Below are 27545 nucleotides of genomic sequence, written 5' to 3' on the forward strand. Positions count from 1 at the left end.
CAGTTCTGTTTGCACTTCTTTTACTGCATGTGGCAAATCCATTCATACTCTACTATCAAAGCAAGACAGAATTAAGTTCTCCTGCTCTCTTTCAATACTGTGCTTCAAGTGCCTCTTGCACCCTGGACAGTTGCCCTGTTCGCTCACCTAAAAACTGCCCTGCAGATAAATATTCATAAGACTGTTTAGTATTGTCATATCATTTATGTCCCTAATTATCATTTTCATTGGACATATCTATGCTCCTGAATTGGAATAAAACAATTGCCTCCCTCTTAGTATCTATAGATCATATTTAAAAGTATTCATATTTATTAATATAAATATAATAGTTGATATGCTGTACAGCTACTCAGCTATGCTGATGGGCAGGAATTTACTTACAAGCACATAAAGGGCCCATAAAGTATGCCCTGTCTCATTCTTTGTCCTGTGGATAGGAGAGCTATAAAAAGCTTCTTAACTATAGGGAACAACTATAGTGAAACTTCACCTTCACATTTATATTACAGAGAGGGCCTGTTTAAAGGGAAAAACTCTATCACCGAGATTACGAGTTTTGCAGTAACAGGGGTGCGTTGCTAACGAGCCTTTTTTTTTCACCGCTCCCTTAAGCCAACTCTGGTATTACAGGTTTTTTTAAACCCGGCGTTAGCCGCAAAAAGGTGAGCATAGAGCAAAATTTAGCTCCACATCTCACCTCAATACCAGCGTTGCTTACGGTAGCGGTAAGCTGGCTAAACGTGCTCGTGCACGATTTCCCCATAGGAAACAATGGGGCTGAGCTGGCTGAAAAAAAACCTAACACCTGCAAAAAAGCAGCGTTCAGCTCCTAACGCAGCCCCATTGATTCCTATGGGGAAATAAATTTTATGGGGCCTAGTTATCAATGCGTCTACTTTTCCTGCCTTCGCCGGTTTAATACGCCCGCCTAAGCTCGCCTACCATCGCTGCCGCGGACCTGCAAAATTTCGCCTAAGTTATCAATAAAGCTGTCAAAAAGCCGCGCACCAAGTACGGGGCGATGAGCAGCGGAATGTGATAGTTATCACTCATCCAATCTCGCTGCTCTTTGGCTTTTTCCCAGCTTTATTGCTAGCCTGTCACTAAGCACCCACACTAACTACACTGTTCTACCCCCTATACCGGCGCCCCCGGAGCCCCCCGCAACTAAATAAAGTTATTAACCAATAAACCGCCGCTCCTAGACCCCGCCGCAACTCTATTTCTCTTATTAAATAAATTAATCCTATTTAAAACTAAATACTTACGTTTAAAATAAACCCTAATATAGCTACAATATAAATAATAATTATATTGTAGCTATTTTAGCATTTATATTTATTTTACAGGCAAATTTCAATTTATTTTAACTAGGTACAATAGCTATTAAATAGTTATTAACTATTTAATAGCTACCTAGCTAAAATAAAGAGAAATTTACCTGTAAAATAAAAACTAACCTAAGTTACAATTACACCTAACACTACACTATCATTAACTAAATTATTCCTATTTAAAACTAAATACTTACCTGTAAAATAAACCCTAAGATAGCTACAATGTAATTAATAATTACATTGTAGCTATTTTAGGATTTATATTTATTTTACAGGTAACTTGGTATTTATTTTAGCTAGTTAGAATAGTTATTAAATAGTTATTAACTATTTAATAACTACCTAGCTAAAAGAAATACAAAATTACCTGTAAAATAAATCCTAACCTAAGTTACAATTAAACCTAACACTACACTATCATTACATTAATTAAATAAATTAGCTACAAATAACTACAATTAAATTAAATAAACTAACTAAAGTACAAAAAATAAAAAAATAAGTTACAAAAAATAAAAACATATTACAACAATTTTAAGCTACTTACACCTAATCTAAGCCCCCTAATAAAATAACAAAGCCCCCCAAAATAAAAAAATGCCCTACCGTATTCTAAATTAAAAAAGTTCAAAGCTCTTTTACCTTACCAGCCCTTAAAAGGGCCTTTTGCGGGGCATGCCCCAAAGAATTCAGCTCTTTTGCCTGTAAAAGAAAAATACAACCCCCCCCAACATTAAAACCCACCACCCACATACCCCTAATCTAACCCAAACCCCCTTAAATAAACCTAACACTACCCCCCTGAAGATCATCCTACCTTTAGTCGTCTTCAGCCAGCCGACCCACCGATGGAACCGAAGAGGAGATCCGGAGCGGAAGAAGTCATCATCCAAGGGGCGCTGAAGAAATCTTCCATCCGATGAAGTCATCATCCAGGCGGCGCTGAAGAATTCTTCCATCCAGGCGATGTCATCTTCCAAGCGGCGTCTTCAATCTTCATCCATCCGGAGCGGAGCGGAGCCATCTTCAAACGAGCCGACGCGGAGCCACCCTCTTCTTCCCGACGACTACCGACGAATGGATATTCCCTTAAGGGACGTCATCCAAGATGGTGTCCCTTCAATTCCGATTGGCTGATAGGATTCTATCAGCCAATCGGAATTAAGGTAGGAAAAATCTGATTGGCTGATTGAATCAGCCAATCAGATTCAAGTTCAATCCGATTGGCTGATCCAATCAGCCAATCAGATTGAGCTCGCATTCTATTGGCTGTTCCGATCAGCCAATAGAATGCGAGCTCAATCTGATTGGCTGATTGGTTATTTAGTTGCGGCGAGGTCCGGGTTCGGCAGGATAGGGGTTAATAACTTTATTATAGAGGGTGGCGGTATAGGGGGGGCAGGATAAGGGTTAATAGGTATCATGTAGGTGGCGGCGGGGTCTGGGAGTGGCGGTTTAGGGGTTAATACATATATTATAGTTGCGGCGGGGACCGGGAGTGGTGGTTTAGGGGTTAACATATTTATTATAGCTTGCGGTGGGCTCCGGGAGCGGCGGTTTAGGGGTTAATCAGTTTATTAGAGTGGCGGTGGGCTCCGGGAGCGGCGGTTTAGGGGATAACATATTTAGTATAGCTTGCGATGGGCTCCGGGAGCGGCGGTTTAGGGGGTAATACATTTATTTAGTTGCTGCGGTGTAGGGGGGGGACAGATTAGGGGTGTTTAGACTCGGGGTACATGTTAGGGTGTTAGGTGTACACACTTCCCATAAAAATCAATGGGATGAACTTTCGCTATGGTCAGACTCCCATTGATTCCTATGGGATCCGCCGCCTCCAGGGCGGCGGATTGAAAACCAGGTACGCTGGGCCGGAAAAGTGCCGAGCGTACCTGCTAGTTTTTTGATAACTAGCACTTGTGTGCGGAACATCTGTAGAGACGTAAGCATCGATCTGTGTCCGGTGGATCGAAGCTTACGTCACTAAATTCTACTTTTGCCGGTATCTAGGGCTTGATAACTAAGGCGAATCAGCCTCGCCACAAATACGCTGCGGAATTCCAGCGTATTTGAGGTTGACGGCTTGATAACTAGGCCCCATTGTCTACACCTAAGACCCTAACATGAACCCCGAGTCTAAACACCCCTAATCTTACACTTATTAACCCCTAATCTGCCGCCCCCGACATCGTCGCAACCTACATTATATTATTAACCCCTAATCTGCCGCTCCGGACACCGCTGCCACCTACATTATCCCTATGAACCCCTAATCTGCTGACCCCAACATCGCCGACACCTACATTATATTTATTAACCCCTAATCTGCCCCCCCAACGTCGCCACAACCTACCTACACTTATTAACCCCTAATCTGATGCCGCCAACGTCGCCGCCACTATAATAAAGTTATTAAACCCTAAACCTAAGTCTAACCCTAACCCTAACACCTCCCTAACTTAAATATAATTTAAATAAATCTAAATAAAATAACTACAATTAAATAAATTATTCCTATTTAAAACTAAATACTTACCTATAAAATAAACCCTAAGCTAGCTACAATATAACTTATAGTTACGTTGTAGCTATTTTAGGATTTATATTTATTTTACAGGCAACTTTGTATTTATTTTAACTAGGTAGAATAGTTATTAAATAGTTATTAACTATTTAATAGCTACCTAGTTAAAATAAGTAAAAATTTACCTGTAAAATAAATCCTAACCTAAATTACAATTACACCTTACACTACACTATCATTAAATTAATTACATAAGCTAACTACAATTAACTACAATTAAATTAAATAAACTAAAGTACGAAAAACAACAAACACTAAATTACAGAGAATAAAAAAATAATTACAATTATTTTTAAATAATTACACCTAATCTAATCCCCTTAATAAAAATAAAAATTCCCTACCCTATACTAAATTACAAATAGCCCTTAAAAGGGCCTTTTGTGGGGCATTGCCCGAAAGTAATCAGCTCTTTTACCTGTAAAAAAAAATACAATACCCCCAACATTAAAACCCACCACCCACACACCCAACCCTACTCTAAAACCCACCCAATCCCCCCTTAAAAAAACCTAACACTACCCCCTTGAAGATCACCCTACCTTGAGACGTCTTCACCCAGCCGGGCACAAGTGGACCTCCAGAGGGACAGAAGTCTTCATCTCATCCGGGCAGAAGAGGACCTCCAGATGGGCAGAAGGCTTCATCCAGATGGCATCTTCTTCATCCATCCGGAGCAGAGCGGGTCCATCTTAAATCCAGCCGACGCAGAGCATCCTCTTCAAACGAAGTCCAAGCAAAGAATGAAGGTTCCTTTAAATGACGTCATCCAAGATGGTGTCCCTTGAATTCCGATTGGCTGATAGGATTCTATCAGCCAATAGGAATTAGGGTAGGAAAAATCCTATTGGCTGATGCAATCAGCCAATAGGATTGAGGTTGCATTTTATTGGCTGATTGGAACAGCCTATAGAATGTGAGCTCAATCCTATTGGCTGTTGGATCAGCCAATAGGATTGAACTTCAATCCTATTGGCTGATTGGATCAGCCAATAGGATTTTTCCTACCTTAATTCCGATTGGCTGATAGAATCCTATCAGCCAATCGGAATTCAAGGGACACCATCTTGGATGACGTCATTTAAAGGAACCTTCATTCTTCGCTTGGACTTCGTTTGAAGAGGATGCTCCGCGTCGGCTGGATTGAAGATGGACCCGCTCCGCTCCGGATGGATGAAGATATAAGATGCCGTCTGGATGAAGATTTCTGCCGCTTGGAGGACCTCTGCTTCCCGGATCGGATGAAGACTTTTGCCCCTCTGGAGGTCCACTTGTGCCCCGCTGGGTGAAGACATCTCAAGGTAGGGTGATCTTCAAGGGGGTAGTGTTAGGTTTTATTAAGGGGGGATTGGGTAGGTTTTAGAGTAGGGTTAGGTGTGTGGGTGGTGGGTTTTAATGTTGGGGAGTATTGTATTTTTTTGGACAGGTAAAAGAGCTGATTACTTTTGGGCAATGCCCCGCAAAAGGCCCTTTTAAGGGCTATTTGTAATTTAGTATAGGGTAGGGAATTTTATTATTTTGGGGGGCTTTTTTATTTTATTAGGGGGATTAGAGTAGGTGTAATTAGTTTAAAAAATTGTAATTATTTTTTTATTTTCTGTAATTTAGTGTTTTTTTGTACTTTAGTTTATTTAATTTAATTGTATTTAATTGTAGGTAATTTAGCAAATTAATTTAATGATAGTGTAGTTTTAGGTGTAATTGTAATTTAGGTTAGGATTTATTTTACAGGTAACTAACGGCTAGATTTAGAGTTTTGTCGGTAAAGACCCGCGTAGCTAACGCAGCTTTTTTTCCTACCGCTGCTTCCAAACAACGCTGGTATTTAGAGTTGTCTGAAGGGCTGCGCTAGGCTCCAAAAAGGGAGCGTTGAGCTGAATGAACCGCCACGTCAACTCTCAATACCAGCGTTCATTACGGTAGCGGTAAGCTGGCAAAATGTGCTTGTGCACGATTCCCCCATAGGAAACAATGGGGCAGTTTGGGCTGAAAAAAACCTAACACCTGCAAAAAAAGCAACGTTAAGCTCCCAACGCAGCCCCATTGTTTCCCATGGGGAAACACTCTCTAAGTCTGCACCTAACACACTAACATGAACCCCGAGTCTAAACACCCCTAACCTTACACTTATTAACCCCTAATCTGCCGACCCCGCTATCGCTGACACCTGCATTACTCAATTAACCCCTAATCTTACGCTCCGGACACCGCCGCCACCTACATTATCCATATGAACCCCTAATCTGCTGCCCCCAACATCGCCGACACCTACATAATATTTATTAACCCCTAACCTGCCCCCCCCCACGTCGCCACCACATAACTTCAAGTATTAACCCCTAATCTGCCGACCGGACCTCGCCGCTACTATAATAAATGTATTAACCCCTAAAGCTAAGTCTAACTCTAACCCTAACACCCCCCTAAGTTAAATATAATTTTAATCTAACGAAATAAATTAACTCTTATTAACTAAAGTATTCCTATTTAAAACTAAATACTTACCTGTAAAATAAACCCTAATATAGCTACAATATAACGAATAATTATATTGTAGCTATTTTAGGATTTATATTTATTTTACAGGCAACTTTGTATTTATTTTAACTAGGTACAATAGCTATTAAATAGTTATTAACTATTTAATAACTACCTAGTTAAAATAATTACAAAATTACCTGTAAAATAAATCCTAACCTAAGTTACAATTAAACCTAACACTACACTATCATTAAATTAATTAAATAAATTAGCTACCAATACCTACAATTAAATACAATTAAATAAACTAAACTAAATTACAAAAAAACCCCACTAAATTACAGAAAATAAAAAAATATTACAAGAATTTTAAACTAATTACACCTAATCTAAGCCCCCTAATAAAATAAAAAAATAAACAAAATAATAAAAGTCCCTACCCTATTCTACATTACAAAGTAATCAGCTCTTTTACCAGCCCTTAAAAGGGCTTTTTGCGGGGCATGCCCCAAAGTAATCAGCTCTTTTGCCTGTAAAAAAAAATACAACCCCCCCAACATTAAAACCCACCACCCACATACCCCTACTCTAACCCACCCAAACCCCCCTTAAATAAACCTAACACTACCCCCCTGAAGATCTCCCTACCTTGGGTCGTCTTCAACCAGCCGGGCCAAAGTCTTCATCCGATGGGGCAGAAGAGGACATCCAGACCGGCAGACATCTTCATCCAAGCGGCATCTTCTATCTTCATCCATCCGGAGCAGAGCGGAGCGGAGCCATCTTCTTCCCAGCCGACGCGGATCCATCCTCTTCAACCGACGCCTACTCGCCGAATGAAGGTTCCTTTAAATGACGTCATCCAAGATGGTGTCTCTCGAATTCCGATTGGCTGATAGGATTCTATCAGCCAATTGGAATTAAGGTAGGAAAAATCTGATTGGGTGATTCAATCAGCCAATCAGATTGAGCTTGCATTCTATTGGCTGTTCCGATCAGCCAATAGAATGCAAGCTCAATCTGATTGGCTGATTGGATCAGCCAATCGGATTGAACTTGAATCTGATTGGCTGATTGAATCAGCCAATCAGATTTTTCCTACCTTAATTCTGATTGGCTGATAGAATCCTATCGGAATTCAAGGGACGCCATCTTGGATGACGTCATTTAAAGGAACCTTCATTCGGCGAGTAGGCGTTGGTTGAAGAGGATGGATCCGCATCGGCTGGGAAGATGGCTCCGCTCCGGATGTATGAAGATAGAAGATGCCGCTTGGATGAAGATGTCTGCCGTTCCAGATGTCCTCTTCTGCCCGGATAGGATGAAGACTTTTGCCGGTCTGGATGTCCTCTTCTGCCCCATCGGATGAAGACTTCGGCCCGGCTGGGTGAAGACGACTCAAGGTAGGGAGATCTTCAGGGGGGTAGTGTTAGGTTTATTTAAGGGGGGTTTGGGTGGGTTAGAGTAGGGGTATGTGGGTGGTGGGTTTTATTGTTGGGGGGGTTGTATTTTTTTTTACAGGCAAAAGAGATGATTACTTTGGGGCATGCCCCGCAAAAAGCCCTTTTAAGGGCTGGTAAAAGAGCTGATTACTTTGGGGCATGCCCCGCAAAAAGCCCTTTTAAGGGCTGGTAAAAGAGCTGATTACTTTGTAATGTAGAATAGAGTAGGGACTTTTATTATTTTTTATTTTTTTTATTTTATTAGGGGGCTTAGATTAGGTGTAATTAGTTTAAACTGGTTGTAATTCTTTTTTATTTTTTGTAATTTAGTGTTTGTTTGTTTTTGTATTATAGAATAGTTTATTTTATTGTATTTAATTGTAGGTAATTTATTTAATTAATTTAATGATAGTGTAGTGTTAGGTTTAATTGTAACTTAGGTTAGGATTTATTTTACATGTAATTTTGTATTTATTTTAACTAGGTAGCTATTAAATAGTTATTAACTATTTAATAGCTTTTGTACCTAGTTAAAATAAATACAAAGTTGCCTGTAAAATAAATATAAATCCTAAAATAGCTACAATGTAATTATTAATTATATTGTAGCTATATTAGGGTTTATTTTATAGGTAAGTATTTAGTTTTAAATAGGAATAATTTAGTTAATTTTAGGAATATTATTTCATTTAATATAAATTATATTTATGTTAGGGGGGTGTTAGGGTTAAGTTATGTTTAGGGGTTAATAACTTTATTATAGTAGCGGTGACGGTGTGGGCATAAGATTAGGGGTTAATAATTGTAGGTAGGTGGTGGCGATGTTAGGGATGGCAGATTAGGGGTTAATACAATTTATTATAGTGTTTGCGAGGCGGGAGTACGGCGGTTTAGGGGTTAATATATTTATTATAGTGGCGGCGAGGTCCGGTCGGCAGATTAGGGGTTAATAAGTGTAGTTAGGTAGCGGCGACATTGGGGGGGGGCAGATTAGGGGTTAATAAATATAAATTGGGGTCGGCGATGTTAGGGACAGCAGATTAGGGGTTCATAAGTATAACGTAGGTGGTGGTGATGTCCGGTCGGCAGATTAGGGGTTAAAAAAATTTATTAGAGTGGCGGCGATGTGGGGGGGCCTCGGTTTAGGGGTACATAGGTAGTTTATGGGTGTTAGTGTACTTTAGAGCACAGTAGTTAAGAGCTTTATATTCCGGCTTTAGCCCATAAAGCTCTTAACTACTGACTTTTTTTGGCGGTAGGAGTCTTGTCAGTAGAGGCTCTACCGCTCACTTCTCCCAAGACTCCAAATACCAGCGTTAGGCAGATCCCATTGAAAAGATAGGATACGCAATTGGCGTAAGGGGATCTGCGGTAGCCTGGAGTCGCGGTGAGGAAGTGAGCGTTAGACCCTTTCCTGCCTGACTCTAAATACCAGCGGGTGGCCAAAACCAGCGTTAGGACCCCTTAACGCTGCTTTTGACGGCTAACGCCAAACTCTAAATCTAGCCGATAGACTGCCCTCTGGGCAGGCTTATCACCTGGTTATAAATAATTTATTTTATTTATTTTCCCAAATTAAAATTGGACTGCAATTTCTATTGATACCACCTAACTTATCCAGTATCATGTTATCCAATAACAGGGTGCATGATTTGTAAGTCCTAGCTCTCATACATAAGTGTCACTGTTATTTATCCTACTGTGCATAATATTGGCATTAGATGTTTCTAGAAGACTTTCGGCTAGATTACGAGTCTTGCCTTAGCCTTAAAAAGCAGCATTGAGAGGTCCCAACACTGCTTTTTTACGCCCGCTGGTATTACGAGTCAGGCAGGTACAGGTGTACCGCTCACTTTTCTTCCGCGACTCAAGCTTACCGCAGATCACCTTACGTCAATTGCGTATCCTATCTTTTTAATGGGATTTGCCTAACGCCGGTATTACGAGTCTTGGAAGAAGTGAGCGGTAGACCCTCTTCTGTCAAGAATCCTACCGCATTTAAAAGTCAGTAGTTAAGAGTTTTATGGGCTAACGCCGTAACATAAAACTCTTAACTAAAGTGCTAAAAAGTACACTAACACCCATAAACTACCTATTAACCCCTAAACCGAGCCCCCCCCCCCACATCGGAAACACTTAAATAAAGTTTTTAACCCCTAATCTGCCAACCGGACATCGCCGCCACTATAATAAACATATTAACCCCTAAACCGCCGCACTCCCGCCTCGCAAACACTAGTTACATTTTGTTAACCCCTAATCTGCCGTCCCTAACATCGCCAACACCTATCTACATTTATTAACCCCTAATCTGCCATCCCAACGTTGCTGCTACTATATTAAAGTTATTAACCCCTAAACCTAAGTCTAACCCTAAGTCTAACCCCCTCTAACTTAAATATAATTTAAATAAAACGAAATTAAATTACTACAATTAAATAAATTAATCCTATTTAAAACTAAATACTTACCTATAAAATAAACCCTAAGCTAGATACAGTATAACTAATAGTTACATTTGTATCTATCTTAGGGTTTATATTTATTTTACAGGCAACTTTGTATTTATTTTAACTAGGTACAATAGTTATTAAATAGTTATTAACTAGTTATTAATAAGTACAAATTTACCTGTAAAATAAATCCTAACCTAAATTACAATTACACCTAACACTACACTATCATTAAACTAATTTACTAAATTACCTACAATTAAATACAATTAAATTAAATAAACTAAAGTACAAAAAAAAAACTATTTAATAGCTACCTAGTTAAAATAAGTACAAATTTACCTGTAAAATAAATCCTAACCTAAATTACAATTACACCTAACACTACACTATCATTAAATTAATTACATAAACTAACTACAATTAACTACAATTAAATTAAATAAACTAAAGTACGAAAAACAACAAACACTAAATTACAGAAAATAAAAAAATAATTAAAATTTTTTTAAACTAATTACACCTAATCTAATCCCCCTAATAAAATAAAAAAGCCCCCCAAAATAATAAAATTCCATACCCTATACTAAATTACAAATAGCCCTTAAAAGGGCCTTTTGCTGGACAATGCCCCAAAGTAATCAGCTCTTTTACCTGTAAAAAAAAATAGAATACCCCCCAACATTAAAACCCACCACCCACACACCCAACCCTACTCTAAAACCCACCCAATCCCCCCTTAATAAAACCTAACACTAACCCCTTGAAGATCACCCTACCTTGAGATGTCTTCACCTAGCCGGGCACAAGTGGACCTCCAGAGGGGCAGAAATCTTCATCCAATCTGGGCAGAAGAGGTCCTCCAAGCAGCAGAAGTCTTCATCCAGACGGCATCTTCTATATTCATCCATCCGGAGCAGAGTGGGTCCATCTTCAATTCAGCCGACGCGGAGCATCCTATTCAAACGAAGTCCAAGCGAAGAATGAAGGTTCCTTTAAATGACGTCATCCAAGATGGCATCCCTTGAATTCCGATGGGCTGATAGGATTCTATCAGCCAATCCGAATTAAGGTAGGAAAAATCCTAATGGCTGATCCAATCAGCCAATAGGATTGAGGTCGCATTCTATTGGCTGATTGGAACAGCCAATATAATGCGAGCTCAATCCTAATGGCTGATTGGATCAGCCAATAGGAATTTTCCTACCTTAATTCCGATTGGCTGATATAATTCTATCAGCCAATCGGAATTCAAGGGACGCCATCTTGGATGACGTCATTTAAAGATACCTTCATTCTTGGCTCGGACTTCGTTTGAAGAGGATGCTCCGCATCGGCTGGATTAAAGATGGACCCGCTCTGGATGGATGAAGATAGAAGATGCCGTCTGGATGGAGGACCTCTTCTGCCTGGATCGGATGAGACTTTTGCCCCTCTGGAGGTTCACTTGTGCCCGGCTGGGTGAAGACATCTCAAGGTAGGGTGATCTTCAAGGGGGTAGTGATGTTTTTTTTTTAAGGGGGAATTGGGTGGGTTTTAGAATAGGGTTGGGTGTGTGGGTGGTGGGTTTTAATGTTGGGGGTATTGTTTTTTTTTACAGGTAAAAGAGCTTATTACTTTGGGGCAATGCCCCGCAAAATGCCCTTTTAAGGGCTATTTGTAATTTAGTATAGGGTAGGGAATTTTATTATTTTGGGGGGCTTTTTTATTTTATTAAGGGGATTAGATTAGGTGTAATTAGTTTAAAACCATTGTAATTATTTTTTTATTTTCTGTAATTTAGTATTTGTTGTTTTTCGTACTTTAGTTTATTTAATTTAATTGTAGTTAATTGTAGTTAGTTTATGTAATTAATTTAATGATAGTGTAGTGTTAGGTGTAATTGTAATTTAGGTTAGGATTTATTTTACAGTTACATTTGTACTTATTTTAACTAGGTAGCTATTAAATAGTTAATAACTATTTAATAACTATTCTACCTAGTTAAAATAAATACAAAGTTGCCTGTAAGATAAATATAAATCCTAAACTATCTACAATTTAACTATTAGTTATATTGTAGCTAGCTTAGGGTTTATTTTATAGGTAAGTATATATTTTTAAATAGGAATAATTTATTTAATTGTAGTTATTTTATTTAGATTTATTTAAATTATATTTAAATTAGGGGGGTTAGGGTTAGGGTTAGACTTAAGTTTAGGGGTTAATAACTTTATTATAGTGGCGGCGACGTTGGCAGAGGCAGATTAGGAGTTAATAAGTGTAGGTAGGTTGCGGCGACATTGGGGGGGCAGATTAGGGGTTAATAAATATAATGTAGGGTTCGGCGATGTTGGAGGCAGCAGATTAGGGGTTCATAGGGAAAATGTAGGTGGCGGCGGTGTCCGGAGCGGCAGAGTAGGGGTTAATAATTATAATGTAGGTGGTGATGATGTCGGGGACGGCAGATTAGGGGTTAATAAGTTTAAGATTAGGGGTGTCTAGACTCGGGGTTCATGTTAGGGTGTTAGGTGTAGACATAAAATTCCTTTCCCCATAGGAATCAATGGGGCTGCGTTCGGAGCTGAACGCTGCTTTTTTGCAGGTGTTACTTTTTTTTCAGCCGGCTCAGCCCCATTGTTTCCTATGGGGAAATCGTGCACGAGCACGTTTTGCCAGCTTACCTCTACCTTAAGCAACGCTGGTATTGAGGTGAGATGTGGAGCTAAATTTTGCTCTACGCTCACTTTTTGCGGCTAACGCCGGGTTTAAAAAAACCTGTAATACCAGCATTGTCTTAAGGGAGCGTTAAAAAAAAGGCTTGTTAGCAACGCACCCCTGTTACCGCAAAACTCGTAATCTAGCCGTTTATTTGTGATGTTTGATATTGTCCTCTTTTAAATAATCCAAAACTTATATAATCTCTTTGTTACTAGCATGTCTAATTTATTTGTAATAAGAAAAACAAGAAGGAAAAAAGAAGCATTTGATGGCACACTTAAGGAGGGTCGTTATATACAATATGTGCTGAGTGGAGTGTAGGTTAATTAAAACTTAACATTTAATAGCAAACCCAATGTTTAAAAAATATTAAAAACTAAAAAAATAGAACAAGACACTGCCTCCTCTGGCAGAATATACAAGATAAACCTATATAAGTTCAATATGTCTTATGTGGAGCTTGCAGATCAAAATAACCCAAGTTTACAATCAATATGCAGGCAGGGGAAGGTCCGGAACAACAATCACTGGTTAACCTTGCACGGAAATTATCTTTAAGTTTAAAGGGAGAGCCCTCAGGATCTGCCAAACCATTTCCAAAAAAGTTCCACCTAATAGCAAATAATATATGGATTAATGTCTACAAAATTGCCATTTAAGGCCAACAATTAAAACTAAAGTCAAGGAGAGAGGAGGCAGTGCGAACACCTGATGCGCGTTTCGCATCTGCTTTGTCAAAGGCACCAGACGCTCCACAAAGAATTATTTTTAAAGGGCCGTGGGCCAATCAACAAGCACATCAAAATGACGTCATTGAATTTCAGCCAACCACAGCACGGCTATAGTAATGCCGTTAAATGCTACATTTGGATAACGTCAGAGGGTGAGTGTGCGGTAGCCAATCGGGAAGCGCTTATGACACAGTCATAGAGAACACGCCTCCCTGTCAAATGATTGTGTTTACATACGGATACATTATAATGAGGATAATGGATTGTGGTCTCTTAGTCACCTATCAATGAAGGGCTATTGCCCAATGGTTATTCTAGATGATGATTAGTTATAACTAATAAACTCTATTGCGAGTTCTATGTGTAAATAGCATCTTCATTCCAAATTGGTTCTTACGTGGGGTATTTGAAGCGTATAATATAACAGTGGTTACATTTTAGAATTGTTAGTTTAAAATAAAGTCAAAAAGAGAAAAAGTCTCGGTAATTTACAATATTTATATACAAAGATGAATTAAAGAATTGATGATGCGGTTTTAACGTAATAATGTTTGCGATAATTCATATGGTTATAAGTACATGGATCACAAATGTGGGCACGATCAGGGGATCTAATACGCTGCTCCATCAGTATTTTAAATAAATGGAGAGTATTGCAGCAATTGGATGTAATAAGATATATACAAACAGACCTGACATCAGTCAAATACATGTAAAACATAATCTACTATAATGCATTTAATTAGTATATATAATTCTGTTGTTGTCCAGCCATATTGATAAATGTGATGTTAAAGATACCACAAATTGAGTATCCTAGCTAGTCAAAATTAGCTCACTATGTATTTTTTATTTGTAATAAGGCTACAAGAACCTGTTATGTATATTATAAAATAAGAAAATTGAGATTCACCATTTGAGACCAAGAGTGGTCTCCTATTGTTCAGAATTGACTCCTATAGCTTGACATTTTTGGTTAGTACTGGGAGGTTCAAGAGTGGCCTCATAGGTCATTTAGAAGGCATATAGTCCATCTGGCTAATATAATGTTTAATATCACTCATGCAAAGTGTCTTATAAACATGCTATGTATATCTTGTCTAGCACTTAATGGTTATATGTATAGCAACAATTCATGTATATAGACTCCAATAGCATATTGTTTACATGCCTTAATTTGAATCTCAATAAAAATATTTTTAAAAAAGTTCATGACAGTACAATTAGAAAAAGACTGAACAAGTATGATTTGTATAGAAAATTTGCCAGGAGAAAGCCACTTCTCTCTATAAAGAACATGGCAGCATGGCTTAGGTTTGCAAAGTTTCCTCTGAACAAACCACAAGACTTCTGGACCAATATCTTTTGGACAGACAAGACCTAAGTGGAGATGTTTGGCCATAATGCACAACGCCACATTGGGGAAAACAGCATATCTGCACAAACACCTCATACTAACGATCAAGCACAGTGGAGGAGGGTTGACGATTTGGACGTATGTTGCAGCCACATGACCTGGGCACCTTGCAGTAATTAAGTAGATCATGAATGCCTCAGGATACCAAAGTTTTCTTGAGTCAAATGTGAGGCCATCTGTCCGACAGCTAAAACTTGGGCAAAATTGGGTCATGAAACAGGACAATGATCCCAAGCACACCAGCAAATCTACAACAGAATGGCTGAAAAAGAAAAAGAATCAAGATGTTGCAATGGCCTAGTCAAAGTCCAGACCTCAACCCGATTGAAATGCTGCGGCGGGACCATAATAGAACTGTGAATAAACAAATTCCCGAAAACCTCAATGAACTGAAGCAATGTTGTAAAGAAGAGTGGGCCAAAATTCCTCCACAATGATGTGAGAGACTGATAGTCATACAGAAAAGAATTACTTCAAGTTATTGCTGTTAAAAGTGGTTCTTCAAGCTATTGAATGATAAGGTGTACTTAGTTTTTCACACATGGCTTCTTCATTTTGACTTTTTTTTCTTAACAAAATCATGACACTTTGCAATAGGTCATGTGTTATTCTTCATCTTAGGTTGTATTTACCTAATTTTAAGACCTGCTAAGGGCCAGGTGATTTTTATTATGTCCTGATACGTAAAACCATAGAATTTAAAGAGGGTGTACTTTCTTTTTCACATGACTGTAGGTGCATTTAAATTTGAAATAGAAGCATTTTTGCAATATACTTCCTTTAGCAAAAATGCTTCTAATAAAATATATTACTGTTTTTTTCTCTGCATACTCACATATCCTGGGAAGGCCCATAAACCAGTAAGGGGCCAATTTATTATTGTACTGACTGACATGATCTGCTGTAGAGGATCATGTTCGCCGCACATCGATAAATGCCAACAGCGTACACTGTTGGCATTTATCATTGCACAAGCATTTCTCATGAAATGCTTGTGCAATACGCCCCCTGCCAGGGGCAAATTACTGCCTAGGCAAACAAGGCACGGGCCTAGGGCGGCAGCTTGGAGGGGGCGGCAATTTTTGGATCCACATTCCACTGTGTAGGCGTTTGTATGGAGTAGTCTGATGTCTGACATATTTTTAATACATTGCATTTGCATGTGATGTTTGTGCTCTGCCTCTGTCACCTCTGATATAACATTTAAACTAAAAAACCACACCAAAGCGATGCGTGTGTTGTTTTTCTACAGGCTAGTAGCACATAATCCGGTATGCATTTGCATAGCATTCGTTACGGTTACGGCTCTTTGACACGCCCCTCAAGCTGCAGTTGCACTGACTGAACCCCATTGCAACGCTGGAGTGAGCGCTAAAGCTGGAGAAGGCTAGAAGCAGTATGTTAATAAAGGTAGGACCGGTGTAATTCTGATATTTTGATTCTCACCAGCGGCCAGATCGTTGTAGATTAGCCTAGTACAGTCAGGAACACATTGCCAGCCCTGTGCTGTTTTATGGTGCTGATTGGGGCATGCAGTTGATTAAGGTACCGGGGGAAGGTAAGAAGCAGCTGCTTAGTCCTTTACATGGTCACCGACCTTTGATATGCTTAAATCATTCAGTAACTGACTGCCTTTTAGTGGTCAGTCACTGAGTGTTTTAAGCATATAGAAGGTCAGGCCGGGACCATGTAAAGGACTAAGCAGCTGCTTCTTACCTTCCCCCGGTATATTAGAAGCAGCGCCTGTTCCCAGACATCTGATATGGGCCGGTCCTCAGATGAATTCTACTTGTCATCCTCCAAACCAAGTTGGGCTAAAGATGGCCACCAGGAGTTTGGTAGTTTCTCTGGTTTCAGTAGTGGGGATCACATGCTAAGGGAATTAGACGACAGTCAGTTTGATCAGGAAGATGGAGTCACTCAGGTTACTTGTATGTGATCTAAATGGTGCTGCGCTCCCTGCTAACCATTCTGAACTGCATTTATTGTATAGGATTATGAAATTCCTTTACTAATTACTTAGAATTATGTTTTTATATATTAATGTATGTGGGCTGTACACTAGATCGAAGGACATTGTACAACTTGTAAATTTGACCATTTAAACAATGAAATGACCTATTTTGGTTGGTATAAATTAATTTGCGTTTCCCCAGGTACTCTGCAAATAATTTGCACAACATGATTGCCTTTTTTTTTTACACTAATGCGAGGTCTTAAAATTTGTTTGTGTCTGGTACCTTAATCAACTGCATGCCCCAATCAGCACCATAAAACAGCACAGGGCTGGCAATGTGTTCCTGTACTAGGCTAATCTCACAACGATCTTGCCAGAACACAAAATACCTGCCTTCAATGCTGGGACACTCCTATCAAGTGTTTCCTGTGTAATTGGAAACACCCCCACTTGTTCCTCTGCCTGCCATATTCACTGACCTACCCCATATTTTTACTTCTCTCACTGAAACACCTCTGCCTAACCCACTTACTCCATGCTCCAGTTTCTGACCCCCATATATTAACTTCACTGACTCTTTTACTGACTGCTCTCCCTGCCCTCATCCTCTCATTAACTCCTCCTCTGCCTGCCCAGTCTTTACTCAGTGTAGCATTTTACTTGTACTATATCTTGAGCCACTGCCCAAAAGCATTAGCTTACCCCAAATAGTTAGCCTTTTACCTGCCTGCCCCAGAACATTCACAGTTCCTCTATATCTGTTTCCTCACTCACTAAACCTGTGTGTCTCATCACTCACACAGTCCATTCCTACACACTGTCCTCTTTACCTTCCCATTTCCACATAATGGCCTCCCTATTTAAAACAGCCCTATAAGCAGAGCCTGTAATTACCCCTGGACTAACGAGTATTATAGGGGTAAGTGGGTTTATTTAAATAAATTTAAAAAAAAATATATATATATATAATTTTTTTCCCCCTCATCTTATTTACTTTGGAAATGCAAAGCAAAAAATAAAATATAAAAACGTAATGTTACACCCTGACCAAAAAACATTATTGTCTAAAACAAGTCCTAAAATCAGGGGGGGGGGGGTTAGGGGGCAGCAGAATTTTAAATGCCTAGGACAGCACAAAATCTAAATACGCCACTGCCCCCTGTACATTCGTGGCCGCTAGCAAGTGGTGTCAATCAACCAGATCATATATGATTGGGTGGATTGCTGTCCGCCGCCTCAGAGGTGGCAGACGAGTTAACGAGCAGCAGTCTTAAGGCCGCTGCTTCTTAACTCCTGTTTCCGGCGAGCCTGAAGGCTCAAACAGAAACAGGTGCATTCCTATGCATTTGGGGGTTGTTAAATCAGCCCCAAAGCATGCTCAGAGAGTTGGCAGTTGTGTGCATTACTTCTAAATAAGTAATTTGTGTCATAGAAGCTACTGCTTACCCTCTTAGAAGGCATGGGGACCCATTTATCAAGCTCCGGATGGAGCTTGAGGGCCCGTGTTTCTGGCGAGCCTGCAGACTCGCCAGAAACAGGAGTTATGAAGCAGCGGTCTAAAGACTGCTGCTCCATAACCTGTCCGCCTGCTCCGAGCAGGTGGACAGACATCGCCGAAAATCAACCCGATCGAGTACGATCGGGTTGATTAACACCCTCTGCTGGCTGCTGGCGGCTGATTGGCCATGAATCTGCAGGGGGCGGCGTTGCACCAGCAGTTCACAAGAGCTGCTGGTGCAATGCTGAATACGGAGAGCGTATTGATCTCCGCATTCAGCAAGGTCTGGTGGACCTGATCCGCACTGTCGGATCAGGTCCGCCAGACCTTTGATAAATATCCCCCTATGTGTTTAAATACTGGGCCCTCACAGGATATGTGCTTGTCTCTAATGCAAAAATTGCACGTTCTAATGAATGTTTGTTTTTTAAATAATAAATCCCATTCTCTGCTCACCTTTGTAGAGGTCTTTAAAGCCCTTCTTTTGATGTTGATTTGTGTCTCCATTATACTTTTTTACTGCTACAAACATATGCATGAGGCAGAGTGGGCTTTTACAGACATTTCAAGTTCCTGTCCATAAGTATGTGGCCAGTATGACATTTGGTAAAGGTCACTATATTCCAAATTAAGGCAATAAGTTTATATTTATATTTGTTCAATACATTATCAAATAAAAAGCTTTTAATCTAACTGATTTGTTTCTATGAAAAAGTGGATTTGCATGAATAAGAAATCAATGTTGTACAAAAGTATATTAATGTTGTTTTTTTACATCTCCATAACTATATTCTATATGCTTTAAATCTACAGACAAATATATAATGAGTATCTACTATTTAAATGGCAATCTTTTATGTACTTTCAAGAAAGAAGTAACTAATCAATATATTGTGTATGAGAACGGCCAAATTAAACTAAAGGTAAGTTCTGGTTTTTCTGTTTGAATGATCTATGATTTCCCTTTACTGAATTTTCACACCGATGGTAATCATTTCAATAAAAATGCATTTCTGTTAAATTAGTAACTTCGGGCATAGAAAGCTGCATCGGCTGCTTGATAAATCTGCCTCTGAATATCCGTCAAAAACACATTGTCAAGTCAGATTGATTTCAAATAAATGTTGTGTCAGAGTTTACACTGACTAATATAGAATTGTCTTAGTGCATACAAAGATTTACCAAACACACTGGTTTATTTTTAGTGAAAGATAATTTATTTAGTAATGGCAGATAGTTCAATGTGTTAGCACTTAACAGGAAATGAAACCCAAAATGTTTCTTTCATGATTTAGGTAGAACATTTCCAACTTTCCAGTTTACTTCTATTATAAAATGTGTTTCATTCTCTTGGTATCATTTGTTAAAGGAGCTGCAATGCACTGCTGTTTTCTAACTGAGCCAATGACATTTGGTATATATATATATATGCAGCCACCAATCAGCAGCTAGAACCTAGGTTCTTTGCTGCTCCTGAGCTTACCTATTAAAACCTTTCAGCAAAGGATAACAAGAGAAGGAAGCAAATTAAATAATAGAAATAAATTGGAAAGTTGTTTAAAATTATATGCCCTGTCTAAATCATGAATGTATAATTAAGACTTTACTGTCCCCTTAAATTACTATTAACTACAATAGAATTGCATAATCAACAAGTGCATGAAAAAGACAATACACTAGCACTTTACTAGGAATTTTAATTGAGCAGTAGCTTTTTTACTGACAAATTTCAAAATTTACTTCAATTTGCTTTCCCCTTTATCATGTGACAGACATCAGTCAATCACAGACTCATATACATATACACTGTACACTCTTGCACATTCCCAGTGGTAGCTGGTGCATCAGAAAATGTGAATATAAAAAGACTGTTCACAATATGATAATGGAAGTAAATTGGAAAGTATCTTAAAACTGCATGCTCTAACTGAATCATAAAAGGATAATTTTGACTTTAGTATTCCTTTAAGAAAGTCATAGAACACAAGCAAAATGTGTAATGTTGTCAATTCTAGTTGCCATAGCATCTCTGGTACCCAGTATTTGTTTAGCATGGTGACTAAGAGCCCAGTCAATGCAAAGCTTCCTGCTCTGGTGAGATTTAAAAAAAAAGACTCATCAATGATGCAAGGGCCCCTATGTATCAAGCCGTCAACTTACCTGCATTCGATGGCCCCAATACGCTCGCCTAAGTTCGACTAACATCGCTGCCGCGGACCTGAATACACTCTCCAAAATTATCAAAAAAGCTGTCAAAAAGCAGCGCACCAAGTACGGAGCGATGAGCAGCGGACTGTTGTTAACTAACAGTCATTGATCTCGCTGCTCTTCGGCTTTTTTACAGCTTTATTGCTACCCTGTCACAAAGCACCCACACTATACTATACTGTTTTACCCCCTATATCCGGAGCCCCCCGCAACTAAATAAAGTGTTTAACCCCTAAACCGCCACTCCCGGAGCCCCCCGCAACTAAATAAAGTTATTAACCCCTAAACCGCCGCTCTCGGAGCCCACCGTCACCTACATTATACATATTAACCCCTGATCTACCGCCCCCTTTACTGCCGCCACCTACATAGTTATTAACCCCTATCCTGCCCCTCCCGGAACCCGCCGCAACTAAACAAAGTGTTTAACCCCTAAACCGCCGATCCCGGAGCCCACCGCCACCTACATTATACATATTAACCCCTGATCTGCCGCCCCCTACACCGCCGCCACTATATTAAATTTATTAACCCCTAAATCTAAGTCTAACTCTAACCCTAACACCCCCTAACTTAAATATAATTTAAATAAATCTAAATAAAATAACTACAATTAACTAAATTATTCCTATTTAAAACTAAATACCTATAAAATAAACCCTAAGATAGCTACAATATAACTAATAGTTACATTGTATCTATCTTAGGGTTTATTTTTATTTTACAGGCAAGTTTGTATTTATTTTAACTAGGTACAATAGTTATTAAATAATTATTAACTATTTAATAGCTGCCTAGCTAAAATAAAGGAAAATGTACCTGCAAAATAAATCCTAACCTAAGTTACAATTACACCTTACACTAAACTATAATTAAATTAATTACCTAAATTAAATATAATTAATTACAATTAAATAAAATTATCTAAAGTACAAAAAGAACAAAACACTAAATTACAGAAAATAATAAACAAATTACAAGATTTTTTAGCTAATTACACCTAATCTAATCCCCCTAACAAAATAAAAAGCCCCCCCAAAAAATAAAAAAGCAAAGCAAAGTAATCAGCTCTTTTACCTGTAAAAAAATTACAATACCCCCCCAACATTAAAACCCACCACCCACACACCCAACCCTACTCTAAAACCCACCCAAACCCCCCTTAAAAAAATCTAATCCCTTGAAGATCACTCTACCTTGAGATGTCTTCACCCAACTGGGCCGAAGTCCTCAACAAAGCCAGGCGAAGTCTTCATCCAACCCGGGCAGAAGAGGTCCTCCAGATGGGCAGAAGTCTTCATCCAGACGGCATCTTCTGTCTTCATCCATCCAGCGAGGAGCGGCTCCATCTTGAAGACATCCGACGCAGAGCATTCATCCAGACCGACGACTACCTGAGGAATGACGGTTCCTTTAAATGACGTCATCCAAGATGGCGTCCCTTGAATTCCGATTGGCTGATAGAATTCTATCAGCCAATCGGAATTAAAGCAGTTAACTTTAGTTAATTTTATTTAATTTTATTTAATTGTAGTTAATTTATTTAATTTATTAAATTATAGTGTAGTGTTAGGTGTAATTGTAACTTAGGTTAGGATTTATTTTACAGGTAAATTTGTATTTATTTTAGCTAGGTAGTTATTAAATAGTTAATAACTATTTAATAACTATTCTACCTAGTTAAAATAAATACAAACTTGCCTGTAAAATAAAAATATATCCTAAGATAGATACAATGTAACTATAAGTTATATTGTAACTATTTTAGGATTTATTTTATAGGTAAGTATTTAGTTTTAAATGTGAACAATGTAGTTAATTATAGGAATTTTATTTACATTTATTTAAATTATATTTAAGTTGGGGGTGTTAGGGTTAGAGTTAGAATTAAATTTATGGGTAAATAAATTTAATATAGTGGCGGCGGTGTAGGGGGGGCAGATTAGGGGTTAATAAATATAATGTAGGTGGTAGTGGGCTCCGGGAGCGGCAGTTTAGGGGTTAAACACTTTGTTTAGTTGCAGTGGCGTCCGGGAGTGGCAGGATAGGGGTTAATAACTTTATGTAGGTGGCGGTGGTATAGGGGGCGGCAGATCAGGGGTTAATATGTATAATGTAGGTGATGGTTAAACAATTTATTTAGTGTCGGTGGGCTCCGGGAGCGGCAGTTTAGGGGTTAATAAATATAATGTAGGTGGCGGCGGTGTAGGGGCGGCAGATCAGGGGTTAATATGTATAATGTAGGTGGCGGTGGGCTCCGGGAGCGGCAGTTTAGGGGTTAAACACTTTGTTTAGTTGCGGCAGGGTCCAGGAGCGGCAGGATAGGGGTTATGTATAATGTAGGTGACGGTGGGCTCCGGGAGCGGCGGTTTAGGGGTTAAACAATTTATTTACTGTCGGTGGGCTCCGGGAGCGGCGGTTTAGGGGTTAATAAGTATAATGTAGGTGGCGGCGGTGTAGGGGGAGGCAGATTAGGGGTGTTTAGGCTCGGGGTACATGTTAGGGTGTTAGGTTAGGTGTAGACACTACCAATCAATGGGATATCGGGCAGCAGCGAACATGAGCTTTCGCTGCTGTCAGACTCCCATTGATTCCTATGGTTTCCGCCGCCTCCAGGGTGGTGGATTGAAAACCAGGTACGCTGGGCCGGAAAAGTGCTGAGCGTACCTGCTAGTTATTTGATAACTAGCAAAAGTAGTCAGATTGTGCAGAACTTGCGTTTGGAATATCTGTAGTGACATAAGCATCGATCTGTGTCGGACTGAGTACGGCGGATCGTATGTTACGTCACTGAATTCTACTTTTGCCGGTCTGTAGGCTTTGATAACTAAGGCAAATGAGGCTCGCCATAAATACGCTGTGGATTTCCAGTGTATTTGCGGTTGACGGCTTGATAAGTAGGGGCCAAGGTCTCTGACACATTCCTAGAAATGCATTCCTTTCATTTCTGGGTGTGATGGAGAGATAAGCACAGTACTATATGCTAACTAGGCCTCACTGGGCAGCCCCAGATCAAATGATGTCTCCTTCATTTCAACAATTCACTTTCTGTTTTTTTGCAATAAGCAGAAACTGAGCCAACAGCCACATAGGAGAAAGAGAAGCTGTTTCTCTGTGAATATGGGGCCAATTTAAAAAGCTACAAATGCAGCTGTTTCCACACGAGCCTTCAGGCTCGCCCCGGAAACAAAAGTTAAGAAGCAGCGGTCTTAAGACCGCTGCTCCTTAACTCATTTGCCACCTCTGATCCCATTCAGATACGATTGTCCGTGAATGTGCAGGGGGCGGCATTGCACAAGCATTTCACAAGAAATGCTTTGTGCAATGATAAATGCCGACAGTGTATGCTGTTGGCATTTAGCGATGTCGGGCCGCCACTTGATAAATCTACCCCTATGAGTTAACCTTTCATCTTTTTTATTCAAAATGCAGCCTTTTTGTACAAATATTTTGATGGACATCTTAAATACCCTGAGAACAATTTCCATAAATCGACACAAAAGTCAAATGTAAACTTTCAAGGTTCAGATAAAGCAATTTGTAAGAGTATTTTCAATTTACTTCTATTATTACATGTACTTCTTTTTCTTAGCAAGCTTTGTTTAAAAAGCATACCTAGGTAGGCTCAGGAGTAGCAATGCAGTACTGGGAGCTAGCTGGTAATAATAAAATTCTCTTACACATTAGAGAATTTTTTTTTTGCAATTTGATGCCCCTTTTAAGCTGTGAGCCCTTTTTCTTGAGGTGGAAATAGAGGGTCAATAAATGATGGAGATGGAGCCCAGGCCCTTCCGTAGCAATATTACTATTGATTGCCAGTGGCGGCTGGTGAATTTTAAAGCTGGTGAGGCACTAGACCCCACCCATTGAAAAAGCCCCAACCCCAGATAACCCCTCCCATACAACAACATTTCTTCTTTTTTTTACCAATGAGAGCTATGCATGCTAATATATATATATTTACCTCTCACAGGCTTGTTCCATATCTGATTGTTCAGCGTAGGAACAAATACACATCATGTTCCTGGCTGGTCACAGATATATGCTACTTGCAGCAACAAAATAAAAAAACAGCTGCATGGCACTAATACACTATGGCCCCTATTTAACAAAGGTCTTGCGGACCTGATCCGACAGTGCGGAACAGGTCTGCAAGACCTCGCTGAATGCGGAGAGCAATACGTTCTCCGTATTCAGCATTGCACCAGCAACTCACAAGAGCTGCTGGTGCAACGCCGCCCCCAGCTGACTCGCGGCCAATCAGCCACCAGCAGGGGGGTATGAATCAACCCGATCGTACTCGATCGGGTTGAATTGTGGCGATTCCTGTCCGCCTGCTCAGAGCAGGCAGACAGGGTTATGGAGCAGCGGTCTTTGTGACCGCTGCTTCATAACTGCTGTTTCTGGCGAGTCTTCAGACACGGGCCGTCAAGCTCCTTTCGGAGCTTGATAGATAGGCCCCTATGTGGTTATTATTACAAGATTATGAGAAATACCACTGTCACAATGTTGCCCACACACTAACCTGCTGTATCCCACGCTCCTCCAACAAACACAGAGGCAGCAGTCAGTTTACCTCCCTCCATATGTTTCTTTGAGCCAATAGAAGGTTAAACGATTGTCTTTGCCCTATGTTAACTGATATCAGAAATCACTTAAAGGCAGAGAAGGAACATAAACAAAGGTCTCCCAGACAGGGCAGATTACAAAAACTCCCTGTCTAAGAGAACTTTGCAAATGCAAGGTTTGTTTTTTTAAATATAGCAACCTATTCCTAACTGTGCACAATGGCTATTTATTTTCTTTATTTTTTTCCTAAAAAAATCTGATGGGGCTTTGCCCCAATGTCCCCTATGGAGGAGTCCCCACTGCTTATTGCAAGGTCATATAGTCCCCCTAGAGGTGTGGGTGTGTTGTCATTTGAAACTTCTGTAGATACGCCTCTGACTACATGACTTGATAGCTCTGTGTTTTGTTTTTAATATGACCTTGGATTTCAGATTTTGTACATTAATTTTTATTTTATTCATACTTTGTACTTTTTGTTTTAATCCATTTATACTTTAGGGGGTATACTGAATCATGTCCGCTTGACAACGCTAAATGCCGACAGCATACACTGTCAGCATTTATCATTGCACAAGGATTTCTAGGCCAATCAGCCAATCAGCCGCTAGCAGGGGGTGTCAATCATCCCGATCGGATTGGATCGGGATCATTTCAGTCCGCCACCTTAAAGGTGGCAGAGAAGTTAAGGAGCAGCGCTATTATGACCACTATGACAAATTTCAGGCGAGCCTGAAACTATGGGCGGAGACTGCAGCCTCCACTGCTTAATAAATCTACCCCTGTATATGCAATATATTAACGAGTGTAATTTTATTTTGCAAATTTCAGTGTAACTGTAACTAATCATTATCTTACTTTGCATATTATTGTGAATTGTTCAACAAACTGTGCTGTACATTGTGGGTTTATTTTTGGCTGGACAGGGGCCTTTCTTGTCTTCTTCTGAAGTTGACAACGCACTACATTTTCTGGGCATTTTATACCAACTGGTCTCAATGATTTACCCACCAGCTCTAATTTTCTCAAAATTCACAATACACTTAATTAACTGATAGAAAAATTATGATAACTAAATTAAAAACCAAGTAACACTGTAATGAAAACACTTCAATTTAATTTGTGTTTGCTTCAAACTGAAGATAATTCCTGTTTGCTCTCCTGCTATGTCACTAATGTAAGATTCTGCGCTGTAGAAAGCGTCATTACTTTCTATAGGAGGCTGCTAACATTTCTCTAAGACTTACAGGTTCTGCTACTTTTCAGTGTCAGATTACAAATGATTACAAAACATAGTTGTTATAGAACACTAATTCCTCTCTTGATAATGCTTGCATTTTTACACTCAAATTGCAAGCAAATGGTGAAAGTTTAGTGCAGGCTTTAAAGGGATATGAAACTCAAACATTTTCTTTCATGATTCAGATAGAGCATGTCATTTTAAACAGCTTTCAAATTTACTACTATTATCTAATTTGCGTTTTTCTTTTTGTGTCCTTTGTTGAAAGCATACCTAAAGCATACCTAGGTAGGCTCAGAGCTGGGAGCTAGCTGTTGATTGGGGGCTGCACATGTATGCCTCTTGTCATTGGCTTGCCAGTGTGTTCATCTAGCTCCCAGTAGTGCATTGCTACTTCTTCAACGAAGTATACACAGAAAATGAAACAAAACTGATTATAGAAGTAAATGGGAATGTTGTTTAAAAATGGATGTTTTATCTGAATCATAAAAAAAATTGGGCAAGATTCCAAGTCGCGCGACAAATCAGGCTTTTTCACATTTGGCATTGCTCAGATATTACAAGCTTCAAAATAACTTACTTTTCGTGCGTTATGCCATGTAATCCAAACAGCCAAATCGTGTGTGCATTCACGTATTCCCTATAGAAGTCAATGGAGAAGACAAAGAGAAAAAAAAACACACTAAAACCCTAATCTTATCTGCAAAGCCCATGACGTATTCTCCTCAAAGTGAACATGAAAATGTGAATATTTCATATTGCAAAATTATTTTTACAAAGGAATATGTTCTATTTATTTATAAATAAATATTTCTCTATATATGTGATGATTTTAGGATTGATATCTAAATGCATAGTGAGATATATATATGAATATATATTACATTAAATAACATAATTTATGTAAGAACTTACCTGATAAATTCATTTC

General features: G+C 39.3%; 1 protein-coding gene across 3 annotated transcripts in view; it reads left to right on the forward strand.

Annotated features, from left to right (window-relative positions):
- Window positions 1-27545, forward strand: part of LOC128663452 (mucin-2-like) — a 225994-nt gene that overhangs the window by 183110 nt on the left and 15339 nt on the right. For all 3 annotated transcript variants that reach the window (XM_053717784.1, XM_053717785.1, XM_053717786.1), the window contains one exon: window positions 19414-19523. In XM_053717784.1, coding sequence (XP_053573759.1) covers window positions 19414-19523 — 110 coding nt within the window. The remainder of the gene's footprint in view (window positions 1-19413; window positions 19524-27545) is intronic.

The sequence above is a fragment of the Bombina bombina genome, chromosome 6 (assembly GCF_027579735.1).
Source record: "Bombina bombina isolate aBomBom1 chromosome 6, aBomBom1.pri, whole genome shotgun sequence".
Lineage (NCBI taxonomy): Eukaryota > Metazoa > Chordata > Amphibia > Anura > Bombinatoridae > Bombina > Bombina bombina.